At 41.2% G+C, this 13,824-nt stretch overlaps 1 protein-coding gene across 1 annotated transcript in view; it reads left to right on the forward strand.

The window, feature by feature from the left end:
- The first annotated feature begins 370 nt into the window (after positions 1–370).
- Positions 371–13,824, forward strand: part of LOC117455459 (ectonucleotide pyrophosphatase/phosphodiesterase family member 3) — a 58,383-nt gene continuing 44,929 nt past the window's right edge. Inside the window, exons 1-7 of the mRNA XM_034094978.1 lie at positions 371–383; positions 1,661–1,801; positions 4,031–4,156; positions 4,729–4,789; positions 4,905–5,002; positions 5,745–5,824; positions 10,768–10,887. Of these exons, the coding sequence (XP_033950869.1) occupies positions 371–383; positions 1,661–1,801; positions 4,031–4,156; positions 4,729–4,789; positions 4,905–5,002; positions 5,745–5,824; positions 10,768–10,887 (639 nt within the window). The remainder of the gene's footprint in view (positions 384–1,660; positions 1,802–4,030; positions 4,157–4,728; positions 4,790–4,904; positions 5,003–5,744; positions 5,825–10,767; positions 10,888–13,824) is intronic.

The raw sequence follows: 13,824 nt of genomic DNA on the forward strand, positions 1-13,824 counted from the left end.
GAATTAACATATTCATTTAGGATTTTGCTAGAAACGGCCAGAGCTATTTTTTAAGAACATGACATTTGTGTGAAATGGGGAATATTTTGCAATGATTTTTACTCGCGATGAAAAATGTATATCATGAAAACAAAGTTAGAAATAAAGGTTTAGAGACATAAATCATTAATCAATGTGGACCAAATTATAATAAATCAAGTACAAGTTGAAATGTATATATTAATATTTGATCCGATATGGCTTTGACTCATTAGCCTGACCTGATCTGTCTATTTAGAACTTGTAGTAGTTCATCTTCTATGATAAATACTTTTCAGGAATGTTTACAGTGTGAGAACCCTTTTAACAGTGCTGTAAATACAATGTGAACATGAACTCTTCAAGTAAACCTTCTCATACCAGAAGCCTCAAACACAGGACTCATAAGCAAAACTAAAATACAGTATGCAACTGTAAACAGTGCAAATACATCCTACTGTATTATGTGACTGCGGTATATCATGTATAGTGGAAGCTGAGTATTGCTACACATTTGAAATAATTAACCGAGTCTGTTTAGTATTCTCCTTAGAAAAATGGGAAGGTTTATAGTTAAAATTATTATTCCAGATTATAGATGAAAGTTACCTAAACTCCTGTTCATCTGTTATTCGTCAATGAATAGTTCTCTTCATCGCCTTTCTCTTGGCTACAGACCAGAATAAAAAACACTTAAAGGCCCCATGTCATGGTCATTTCTACTGATCATAATTCCATTGTTGAGGTCTACTAAAATATATTTATATTGTGCAATTTTCCAAACTCACATTGGTTTCTCATACAGCATCTCTGTAAAGTATGTGTATTCACTCTCTGTCCTAAACGGCTTCTTGGAGCTCCTGCCCCCCCCCCCCCTGTGAGCCCAGTGGCCGTCTGCGAGACAGCGAGACACAGCGAAACCCAGCCCGAACACACACACACACACACACACACACACACACACACACACACACACACACACACACACACACACACACACACACACACACACACACACACACACACACACACACACACACACACACACACACACACACACACACACACACACACACACACACACACACACCTGCAGCCTGGCTGTGAGTCACAAACTCACGGCCTCGCCGCGTCCCGCCGTCTCAGGGAGGAGAAATCGGCGGAGCTGCAGCTGAGAAAAGATTGAGTGTGTGTGTGAGGAAGGCCGCGGATTGGTCAATTTGGACCAATCCACGGATTTAACCTAACGGCTCTGCGGACGTAACGGATTGGTCCATTTGTACCAATGGGTCCATTTGGATATGGGCACGTCACTGTACCCAGGAAGAAAAAGAGAAATGTCCAACGAGGCGTTCTGGGGCAGCACAGACAGGTCTTTTCTGTGTTAGAGTTGTACTCGCTACAGGGTGTACTTTGTGGGTTTGTGACTTTACAGACTGTTTACATGCATAACAACCTTCATAACACAAGGGGACGGGTAATAACCGGAAAAGCATGACAAGGGACCTTTAACATATTCTCAAGCCATGATTGTGAAATTGTTTTAATGGCAGCAAAACCACCAATTTCCAAACTCCAAACTATATTCTACATTCTTAAAAGCCACAGCTACAGTATTAAAAGGTGGGGTCCTGTCTTCCAGTTCCTGCCATCCCCCAGACGTCCTGCAGGGGGCGCTGCTACGAGCCCTACGACAGCGAGGTGCCCGGCTGCAGGTGTGACAAGAACTGTGAATCCAGCAAGAGCTGCTGCTTCGACTACCACGACAGCTGCACTGTTCCAAGTGAGACATTTCATTTTCTGAAATGATGAACATTTCAGAAAGCAACGTAACTTAAACTGACGGCAGCACTGATCGAGGTTTTCTGTAACTGTCCAAGTCTGTTCACATTTTCTCCTCCATTATCCAGTCTGTAAACACTGCCAGAGCCCATACCGTGTTCCCTTTAGTGTTTACTTCCTGTCTGTCTTTTTCTGCTGTTTCCTTTAGTGTTTACTTCCTGTCTGTCTTTTTCTGCTGTTTCCTTTAGTGTTTACTTCCTGTCTGTCTTTTTCTGCTGTTCCCTTTAGTGTTTACTTCCCATCTGTCTTCTTCTGCTGTTCCCTTTAGTGTTTACTTCCTGTCTGTTTTCTTCTGCTGTTCCCTTTAGTGTTTACTTCCTGTCTGTCTTCTTCTGCTGTTCCCTTTAGTGTTTACTTCCTGTCTGTTTTCTTCTGCTGTTCCCTTTAGTGTTTACTTCCCATATGTCTTCTTCTGCTGTTTCCTTTAGTGCTTACTTCTTGGCTGCAGTCGGATAGTTTAAAAATCAGCTCCTAAGTTCTAACCCTATCGTCTATTCCTTGACCTCTGAGTGAAAGGTCACGGGGTTAAGGGATAGTGGATAGGAGAATTCAAAAGGATTTAGGAGAAGAGACTGCGGTACTTTAGAGAATCCGAATGCACTTTCACTATCCGACGTGTTTATGATGTGCCAGCGGACGTCATTGTGTGCGTCTGCTGCTGTGGGGGAACTATGGAAACCACAGATTTCTATACAGCGGACTACAACATGGATGTTCAGTAAGAAGGAGGGACTACTGTGAACTCATCTAGAGACTCTGCTCCGTGCTCTGATGCTGCTGCTTTGCTTTATGAACGTGGACAACAGAGAAACATATTCTTTATGACCAAAGTTGGAATTGAAATAAAAAAGGAAAGTGAAACTTATGCTCGTCACCCTCTCCCTCCGGTCCACATTAATACAAATGATCCCAATACGTATGATTGTATGAACTAAAGATCTTAAAATCAATACAGATGCATTTATTATAAACGTTAGTCCTTAACATCTATCACTGTGTATATCACCATTCAAACATCTTTTAAAAGTTGAACAAACTCCACACAGCTCAGTAAAGACTGAGATGTTGACTTTATTTGATCATTTCAGTAAAAACTAACGTTCATATTTCTCTTTTTGATTATAATACTGATGAACGTCCAAAACAAAGCACTTTGGCAACTTACCACATACGTTTTAAAATGCTTAATAAGCACCGTAACTTTCATGATATCATTTCTCGGTCATAATCGGTTGTTTCCGTGAACGGCCGACTGTTGAGTGACGGCAAATGCTGCGGCTGCAAGGCATTGTGGGGCAGCATCTTCGCTTCTCCTGTCGGTTAGGGAGGTCCAGTGGTTCCTAAGCTAAAGGAGGTTATAAAGGAAGTTTGAAACCTCCTTTCCTATCATTCTCATCATTCTAGAGAATTCGAACGGCACTTATCATGGCTGCCACAGAGGGACTTCCGGGTCATTTCACTCCTTTAGGAAGGTTCCTAAGCTAAATGGACTATTCGACTTCAGCCCTTGTCTGTCTGTCTTCTTCTGCTGTTCCCTTTAGTGTTTACTTCCTGGCTGTCTTCTTCTGTTGTTCCCTTTAGTGTTTACTTCCTGTCTGTCTTCTTCTGCTGTTCCCTTTAGTGTTTACTTCCCATCTGTCTTCTTCTGCTGTTCCCTTTAGTGTTTACTTCCTGTCTGTCTTCTTCTGTTGTTCCCTTTAGTGTTTACTTCCTGTCTGTCTTCTTCTGCTGTTCACTTTAGTGTTTACTTCCCATCTGTCTTCTTCTGCTGTTCCCTTTATTGTTTACTTCCCATCTGTCTTCTTCTGCTGTTCCCTTTAGTGTTTACTTCCTGCCTGTCTTCTTCCGTTGTTCCCTTTAGTGTTTACTTCCTGTCTGTCTTCTTCTGCTGTTCCCTTTAGTGTTTACTTCCTGCCTGTCTTCTTCCGTTGTTCCCTTTAGTGTTTACTTCCTGTCTGTCTTCTCCAGGGCTTCTTTTTGCGGATTGATATGACTGCACACATGTCCTTGATTACTGCATCTTTAGCAACAGTCTGATATTGAGTAATAGCAGACCGCTGAATGTTCATATTGACCAATCGGAATCGAGTTTTCAACCAAGCTGTGTAATGCAATAACTAAATCTGCATTTGTTTGCGATGCGGTGCACTTACTGCATGTTCCTCTTCAGCCCAGCAGTGGGAGTGCACGAAGCTGCGCTGTGGAGAGAAGAGGCTGACGCAGAGCAGGTGTCACTGCTCTGATGACTGTCTGTCTGCAGGGGACTGCTGCACCAACTTCAAACATGTCTGCCATGGTAATAATTAAAAAAGGACACAGAATAACATGAAAGAGGATAAGTAAAGACAAAAGCTGTTAAGATAATTAATAATGTAGGTGTAACAACAAGGTTATCTGGGGTAACAGTTGCTTGCTAATTTAGTTGTGGATGACTCAGATCAGATTAGACATGGGCTATAGATATATAGAGATATAAGGAGACTGGTATGTGTTTGTCTGATTTCAATGCTGATGTAGGTCCTGAAAGACATTGTTTGTCCATATTTCTTCAAACATCTAAGTGCCTCTTATGACTATAGACCACCGTTTATATTTTGAAAGGAGCTATCAGGAAAGATCGGGAGATTATTTTCCATTGGTATATACAGCCTGATTCATGTCTCTGATTCAACACTTTTAAATGTAGCAGAGCCACTTGCACATAACCTTTCCCAGCTAAATTGAAATTAATAAAATGCTAAGACTACATTGAAATAAATATCTGATGTTAAAATGTTTGACAGTCAGTGTACATGTGTACCTTTTAATGTAATGGTTAGGTCCTGAACTGCCCTGTTAACACAGTATGCCCCCCCCCCCCCCCTGTAGGAGACACAGAGTGGGTGGAGGACCCCTGTGCAGACCTCTCAGCTCCTTCATGTCCAGCCGGGTAAGAATGTCATTCAGTCAGCTTCACCTGTTGTGGTGAAAAAAGATCAATAATCAACTTCTCAAACCTGCCTTTATTGAAATGACCTGTATATTATCTCCCCCCCCCCTACAAGCTTTAGGCAGCAGCCCCTGCTCCTCGTCTCTCTGGATGGCCTGCGGGCCGAGTACCTGCAGACATGGGCCGCTCTCATCCCTGTTCTGGACAAGCTCAGTACGTTTGAACCACAATACCCTACTTAAATGTTCATGTCGTCCCGGCAGGAGAAATATAATGAAACTGTATTAGCTCCTATGCACACAACCTCTAAAACACCCTTTTCCTTTACGGGTTCTTGTTAAGGAATGCAACTAGCACTGAATTTGCATTTCTGTTGGAGAATCTCCTTTTTCTTCCATTCAGAATTCAGTTTTTTATTACATTTTAATTTTGCTTCCTCTCAAGCAACCTTCAATTTTGACTTTCAGTGAATAACTTCACTGATAAATACAAATGTGCAGGTCTTTCTTTATGTTAGATTCAAAACTCCTCTGCTATCACCTCACTTCACAAACGTTTAGTCAAACAAGTGTTATTTGGTCTCTGAATCATTCCTGAGCTTTAATGAAGCTTCTTGGATGATCTTCTTCAATGTTGGATGGATGAGAGAACGAAGCCAGTACAGCTGTGTTAGAATCACACACAATGTGAGTCAGCAGACAACAGGGACACAGCTGGACTTTATGACCTCTTTTTTGTCTGTAAGGATTGATTTATCTATACGCGTAGCCTCTCTCATCAATTTCAAATGTAATGTGTGTGCATATTGAGTTCATCCTGCCTGCATGTAAGGCGATGACACACGCCCTTATTTTGTAGTGGTTCGTGGTTTAAATCTCTTCCAAACAGTGCTCCCAGTTTAACATGACGCTCAGGTAGAAGCTAATGTGTTTCATTTTCTGTTCTTCTATCACAGAGCAGTGTGGAACCTCCGCTCCATACATGCAGGCAGCGTTCCCCAGCAAGACCTTCCCCAATCACTACACCATTGTTACGGTAAACACACACACACACACACACACACACACACACACACACACACACACACACACACACACACACACACACACACACACACACACACACACACACACACACACACACACACACACACACACACACACACACACACACACACAAACACACACACACACGTGAATATGCTTGCACAAGCATTTAGCAATGATCTATTTAGAAGAAATTTTTTTTGATTTGTTGTGTTTGCAATCAAATTGGTGAAAATATTTGCTCCCATTCACTGTGTATGTGAAGCTACATTTTCTATGCACAAAGCATCCTGCGAAAAAGCAGGTGGTGTGAAAAGAGGGTATATAGTTTGTAAAAGACAATCCAGTTGCAGCACTCCACCATCTGTGTACAACCAAGGAATCCAAGCAAGATTAATGACTGAAGTATTATAGTTCACAAACCATCCTTTTATTATATTAAGTATAGTCGTGGGTATTATTATATTTTTCAGTTGAGTTCAGAACTGGAGTAAATTTAAAATTGAATTCCATTACATACATTTTAAATAGAAGTGGCTCCCGGTGGCCAACAGTGTGTGTGTGAGCAACCCAGTCTCACGGCATTTCATGTTATAGTCACGACATTTAATCTATTGATTCGTGTTCACCTACAAGATTTCCCCCTTTTTTTCGTGTCACACAGAACGATTTTAAAAGCAATGTATTTATATTGGTACTGTGTTTTGTGCCTGCAACACGTCTTTTTGTCCGGTCGGGTCTTGGGAGACCGGAAGCTGTATGGCTAATAAAAACATTTTCTTACTCAATATCAAGCCACGATTATTGTTTTTAATTTTAAATCGTATAATGTCAGACTTTTTTTGCCATCCGTGAGGAAAATAAATGGGGCTCAGAATACTGAAATCTGTATTTTATTTTTTTAAATATTTGTTTTCTTCTAATTTGTTATTCTTTTCTAAATAACACACTGTTATTTACTCAACAATAACACACAATTATCCTTGTTTTTATTTATTTGTTTAATTCTATAATCTCAGGCTTTTTTGGCGTCCGTTAGGAACTGAATTTCAAAATAAAGTCACCGGGAACAGATACACACCTGCTGAGCTGATACAGAATTTCAATAGCTTACCATTAAATGACGGATATACCTTTCTGTCTGTGATGTTTTACAAATCAGATATTAATGTGTAGAAGTAAAACAGGTCAATGAGGATGTGCAAAACATAAAAACTAATTAACCTTTATTTAAACATTAAAGAATACTTTGGGTTAAGGTCTTCTTTTAAATAAGAAAACAGCTTTGGAGGTATCTACAGCAGAGTCCTGTATCGGGTACCCGACGGGTGACCCGCAAAAAAGGTGATTCGCGGGTGGTATTTTTTCAAACGTTTTTTTCTGGGTTCGGTTCTGGGTAAAACAAAGATGATGCAGGTCGGGTCGCGGGTATTGCATAATAAATATATTAAAATAATAATAATTTAGTTTAATGTTTAAAATCCTCAGACCTCTCCACCACGGGACCGCGCATAATCATAACCTCTGCAGCGCATCAATCTGCTGCTGAGCGCGCCACATTCGAAATGGCTGAGGTGAAGCTCTCTAGCGGAGAATACAGCATTTTCAATAACACTTCCTCAAGAGCGAAATCAAACGTCTGTTAGGCTTTTAGTTCCTAGATGGAGAAAATAACCAACATCCCACGCTTTTTGAGACAAATATGCAACTGCATGTGTTAATAATTGCACGTTTTCACTGCTCATATAGCCTATAGGCTATGCAGGTTCGGGTCGGGTTGCGGATCTTGTGCCGGCGGGTCGGGTCGGGTTGCGGAACTAATTGGCAATATGTGCGGGTAGCGGGGCGGGTTCGGTATTGCACGTCGCGGGTGCGGGGCGGGAGCGGGTCTTGAAAATCAGACCCGTGCAGGACTCTGATCTACAGATAAATATTAAGCCTGACAAAGTACTTAACGTCTAATATATTGCTTTCCTGCAATGTTAACTATGTTGAAGCACTTATTTTAACTGATATTATACATGTATTATACTCTTATAAGACGTATGTAGATAGTATACGAAATGTGCAGAATATGGTGAAGGTATACACACATATTGATAGATGTCTTGTAATGCACTGTTGAGGAACCTGCAACCCAAGTTTTACTGGTACCGTTCGAGTCCAGTTTTGGACAGTCTGCCGTGGTTTTGTTCCGTTTCAAAGAGCTGTTTGACGTTCGGCGTAACCTTGGTGCACTGCCACTCCAACATCCAATCACAGAGCTTGAAGATTAATCACGGGGACTGTAGTCCCAAACGATGGCTGAGGATTATGGGTAGTGTAGTGTCTTCGGCCATCCTAAAATCCTAAATGTTTTTCGGATTTCATATCGCATTAACACCATATCCCAACGTGCATTGTGGCTAAAACATCCAATCACTGAGCTTAAACCATAGCTGAGGATCTTGGCCAAAAAAGCCAGAGATTATAGAATCAAACAAATGAATAAAAACAAGGATAATTGTGTGTTATTGTTGAGTAAATAACAGTGTGTTATTTAGAAAATAATAACAAATTAGAAGAAAAAAAAGATTTAAAAAATACAGATTTCAGTATTTTGAGGCTCTGAGCACCATTTATTTTCCTCACAGACGGCAAAAAAAGTCCGACATTATACGATTTAAAATAAAAACAATAATCGTGGCTTGATATTAAGTAAGAACATGTTTTTATGATCCACACAGCTTCCGGTCTTCCAAGACCCGACCGGACTGGTGTGAGAGGGTCCTGTTCCTCAAAAAGGAGGAATCCAACCAACTTTGGTGGCTTTGGATGAAATAGCACACACTTTAGATTATGACCATAACCCTACATGACTAATGAAAAGCATCTGCTTCAGCTGTATTGATTTATCTTCTGTATTTATTTCTAATTTGCACATGTTTTGGTAGAAAACCATAGCATATTAATTATTGTCAATCCATGTAATTACAATAAATCAAACGGTTAGTTTTAACCTATGGTTTTAACATGCAGTTTGAGGTGTATTTCAGCCTTTATAGCGGCAGGCCAGTAAAACCCACTGGGTGATGACCAAAATGCAATGATTATGGGACCTTTATTTTCTCACCTCTTAATCCTCCACTAAATGCACAGACAAAGCTGCAAAGCTGTGTCAAGGCAAGGCAAAGCAAATGTATTTATACAGCACCTTTCACACAAGGCAATTCAAAGTGCTGTCAGACAATCCAGAAGGCATTTCAGGAACTCCCTCAGAGAAAAAATAAAATGCTTCGAAAATCATGTGGGAATATAAAAGCTTTACTCATTGAGTAGTAAGCATCGACAGCTTTTTTCTTTTTCGTATATTCACACACCCACGTTTTATGGTAATGAAGGCATTGTATCGTTTAAGAATCCAGACAGACTAACACATAATTCACTCACTCATGCTGACTCAACCATACAACATATACATTATGACTCATCTCACACTTACACTTTTACAGATATGTTTTAAAAATAAACTGGTTTATGTCCAAGGAACTGTCCCACATATTCCTATCCTCTCCTCTGTTTTTCTCTCCTTCTCTCCTCTAACACAAATGAGGCCCAACTTGGCTGCTGTTGAGCAGTGCAGGGCGATTTGGCTATGATAAACAGATTTTTCTCTTACGAAACAGAGGACCTTACTGGACTGACATTTTTAAAACTATATACTGCAAAAATGGCACATGTTTAATAATGCATGTACCACAAATGAGATTCCAAGTGGGTAATTGTTTGAGGTACCTTTTTTGTTTTTTATCTTATCTGCCAGCCTGAGAGCTAACTTTAGTGAGGCTGGTTGCACCAAACTAACATCTAAATCAGATGAGGCCAACATCTGACTTTCACATCCCCCAATCTAGAGATTAGATAACATTACATGGCATTACAATACATTTAACTGACGCTTTTATCCAAAACCAGTGCAATAAACCATAACGATAAAATCTCAGGAGAGCAAGAAAAAGGTAGATATATTTTTTTGAGCCAAACCATTGTAAATTGTAAATTATGCTGCATTAATTTCAATTGAGCCAAAACTCTTTAAGTACTACGTTCTTAATTTTTTTGGTAGTTTAGTTTAACCTGTTGAACCCCATCCAGTTTTTTACTATGTTCAATCTGAATTTTCTTTAAAATAAAAAACATCTATATTTATTCTGACTCTTCTACATCCAACTCACAGGTTTATAATTACTTTGAGAAAAAAGATTATTAATTTTCCCCTTTTAGAAGTGTAGTTATGGTCATTTGTTCTGGAAATGTCATTTTCGAGCCTGAGACCTGAAAAACAGGGATGGGGTTTAACAGGTTAATGGCCAAGGTACAGACAGAACAGGTGGGTTTTCAGTCTCCATTGAAGATGTGTAGACTTTCTGCTGTCCTAATATCAATGGGGATCTCCTTAAACCATTTTGCAGCCAGAATAGCAAACAGGTGTGTTTTTGTTGAGGGTTACCTGGGTTCTATTCGCAGTGAAGGAGCAGCAATCAGATTGGCTGATGGAGAGTGCTGGAGTGTGGTTTAAACGTGTTCTGGATGTATGACATAACAGCACAGTCAATGGATCAGTTGGTACTCAGGTAGACCAGAACCTGAGTCTTCTTCTGGGTCTGTAGGACCCTCCTGACGTTGTCGGTAGTGCATCTGTAATAGTAGGTTTTTGCAGTGATGTTAGCATTGAAGGACAGTTGGTCGACCAGAACAACCATCTAGGTTTCAGATCTGGATAGGTTCCCGGCTTCAGGTAAAAAAGATAGAGCTGGTTGTTAATTCCTGATGAAAGAAACATCTTTCTGTTCTTGAAAGAAGGTTTTGTTGTATGATGATGTCACAGTAATCTATCCCTGCATTGCTTCAACCAATTTCTCTTGTTCTCTCTCTCAATCCTCTCTTCCTCAGGGTCTCTATCCGGAGTCCAACGGTCTGATTGACAACGTTATGTACGACCCGGTGTTTGACGCCTCATTCAGTCTGTCCAATCCGGAGAAAGACAACCCCGCCTGGTACCTCGGACAGCCTGTGAGTCTGGTCATGTTTGATTTGTTAAAATTACACAAACATCAGAATCAGAATCAGAATACCTTTACCCACAGAGGGGAAATGTATGTAGTTACAGCAGAAAAAAGAGCCACAGACAGCTTTAAACAGTATGACAGATGTAAACCCCAATCCGTCATGGCACTAGGGTCTTTTTTGTACACACAGAACTTCATATAGAGTTCTAAAAATCCAGATGACACTAGTTATATAATTAGTTAAACTGTGATGATCCCATTTTAGGTTTTGGCAATTGCATACCCAGCTACCAGGGAACGTTCTCACAAGTTTGGCTAACGTCACCTACAGGTTCTAATATTATTTTAAATATCCCATGTCATGCTTTTCCGGTTATTACCCGTCCCCTTGTGTGTTATGAAGGTTTTTATGCATGTAAACGGTCTGCAGAGTCAAAAACCCTCAATGTACACCCTGTAGGGAGTAAAACTCTAACACAGAAAATACCTCCCCAAAACGCCTCGTTGGAGATTTCTCATTTTCCAATGTTTTCTTCCTGGGTAACGTGACCTAGGCATACCCAGTAGCCACGCCCAGAGCTATGGCCGCACCCTCTGCCAGCCGAACATATATACTGTTGGAAGCTCAGGTTCAGTTCAAACTGTATCCAGTAATGCCAACGATGGTCTGTTTCCTGTCTTGTGAGGGGACATCTTCAATGTATGCCTTACCGAGGGCAGAACCACGACGAAGTCAGCGGTTGACATTTCTTGTTAACACTGTTCCTTCAGATGTTCGAGCCGGTATTGTACTGTGTGCGCAGCATTTCACGGACCAAAGCTTCACAAAAATTGCAGCGATTCATGCCGGATATGCACAGCGTAGGACACTGACGGACGATGCTGTTCCTACTTTGTTTGGACCAGCGGGAGATTTGGGTACACAACCTGTAAATATGCATTGTTGTTTGTAGGGGTGTAACGGTATCCGTCCCGCACCGTCACGGTTCAGCACATGCAGTCACGAATACGCCTTTTTTTTACGAGTGGGAAAAAGGTCTGTCATTCAGGGCAGTATCCATTACACTATTTATAATCCAGGGGGCGGTATTACGCCTAAAAGCTGTTTGCTAGCCGCCTTTAAACAACAAATGAAGAACAACAAGAAAACACAACAAAACGAACAAAATACAAGAAGAAGAAAAGTTAGTATGGTGAGTTCAGATAACACACAGGAGCTAGAACCCACCTGCTTCTTTTAAATCAGCTGTGTGGGAACATTTCGGGTTCCCGTGGACTACAATAACAATGGAGTGCGAGTGGTGGATCAGAAGAGGACGGTGTGTCGGCGTTGTTTGACAGCGGTGCGGTATGATAATGGTAACACACGCCAAACATGATAAATCATATCGGAAGGCATCACCCAGATTTGCCAATCACCGGAGCCCGGCAAAAGACAACAGCAGTTCAACAGCTTATCCCTGCTGTTTTTAATAAACCAATAAACATGACAGTCGTGAGACCAAAATAAATAACAGAAGCTTTTGGCATATGTATTTCAACGGCTATGCCCTCTTGAAACACTTTCTTATTATTTATGATGTAATATTTTCAAGACATTCTTTTTAGTTTTACAGTTTATTTAACCTTTTTGTTTAACATCAGCCATTATAGATAATCTGGGCATCTGAGTGTGTGTGGTACTGTTTGTGGTTTGTTTTTAACAGTGTAATACAGTTAATTATTCAAATTGTTAGAGTTCCTTATTTTTTTAACTGCACTACTGTTCAAAAATAAATAACAAGAAACCTGGAATTATGCATTTGGGATTTTTTTTTTGCTTTTTCTTGTTGTACCGTACCTGTACCGAACCATGACCCCCAAACCGAGGCAGGGGCGGACTGGGGGGAAAAAGTGGCCCGGGGATTCATTGACAGACAGGCCCACTTAGTGCGCGGCATGTATCGGCTGGCCGGCGACGAAAGTATGTTACTTAAAAAAAAAAACCTATGCATTTTATGTTATTTTGGACCATTATTCATATAGTAATCACATTACCTGAGCCCTTGAGTTGCCTAGAGCAAAAATAGTTACAGCATATATTTAGTGATTTTAATGTTAACAGATCATTGATGCAATAACATTTGGACCCAATTTGCCTGACTTGACACATGGAATAAAACATGGGCATAGGAAGCATCCTCAATGTGGGTGAGACAATTTAACAGGGGGTGTGGGAAGGTGGTGGACCTCACCTCCTCTAGGGGGGTCCGGGGGCAACCTCCCCGGGAAGATTTTAAATGTTGAAGTTAAATGCATCAATCTGGTCCATTTTGAGAGCAAAATTAGGGACAACATCTATGGCAGTCAGTGGGGGCTTGGACTGTGAGCCGTAGGGTCGCCGGTTCAAGTCCCCGACCAGACCTATTTGGAGTGTGGACTTCTACTTGGAGAGGTCCCAGTTCACCTCCTGCCCTGCCGTGGTGCCCTTGAGCAAGGCACCGGACATCCCCCTTCCCCCCTCACTCCCATTGCTCCGCGGGCGCAGTACAATAGCTGCCCACTGCTCCTAGTACTAGACTCCTGGTACTAGGATGGGTTAAAAGCAGATCACACATTTCACTGTGTGTGCTGTGTGCTCTGCAGGTGTGACCATTAAAGAGGGTTTCATCCCTCTCAATTATTCTTCTTCAACACCCATATAAAACAGAACCGTAAACAGGTTTACTTTTTCTTTCAACATTTTTTTGAACAACAAGTGGAGGCAAAAGTGACTGCACCCAAAACAATAAACCTGCTAGCTAACTAGCCTAAACTCAGTAACAGAATGTGGGCAACACGTTCTTCTCCACAGCCGCGCGACCTCTGAGTCAGACATCACTTCCCCCTTTTCTATCCTACGGGTGCAGCCGTACAGCCACTCCCCCTGAACCCTGTTTCCCTGCCAACCCCCCCCCCCCCC

The sequence above is a fragment of the Pseudochaenichthys georgianus genome, chromosome 11, assembly GCF_902827115.2.
Source record: "Pseudochaenichthys georgianus chromosome 11, fPseGeo1.2, whole genome shotgun sequence".
Classification (NCBI taxonomy): Eukaryota; Metazoa; Chordata; class Actinopteri; order Perciformes; family Channichthyidae; genus Pseudochaenichthys; species Pseudochaenichthys georgianus.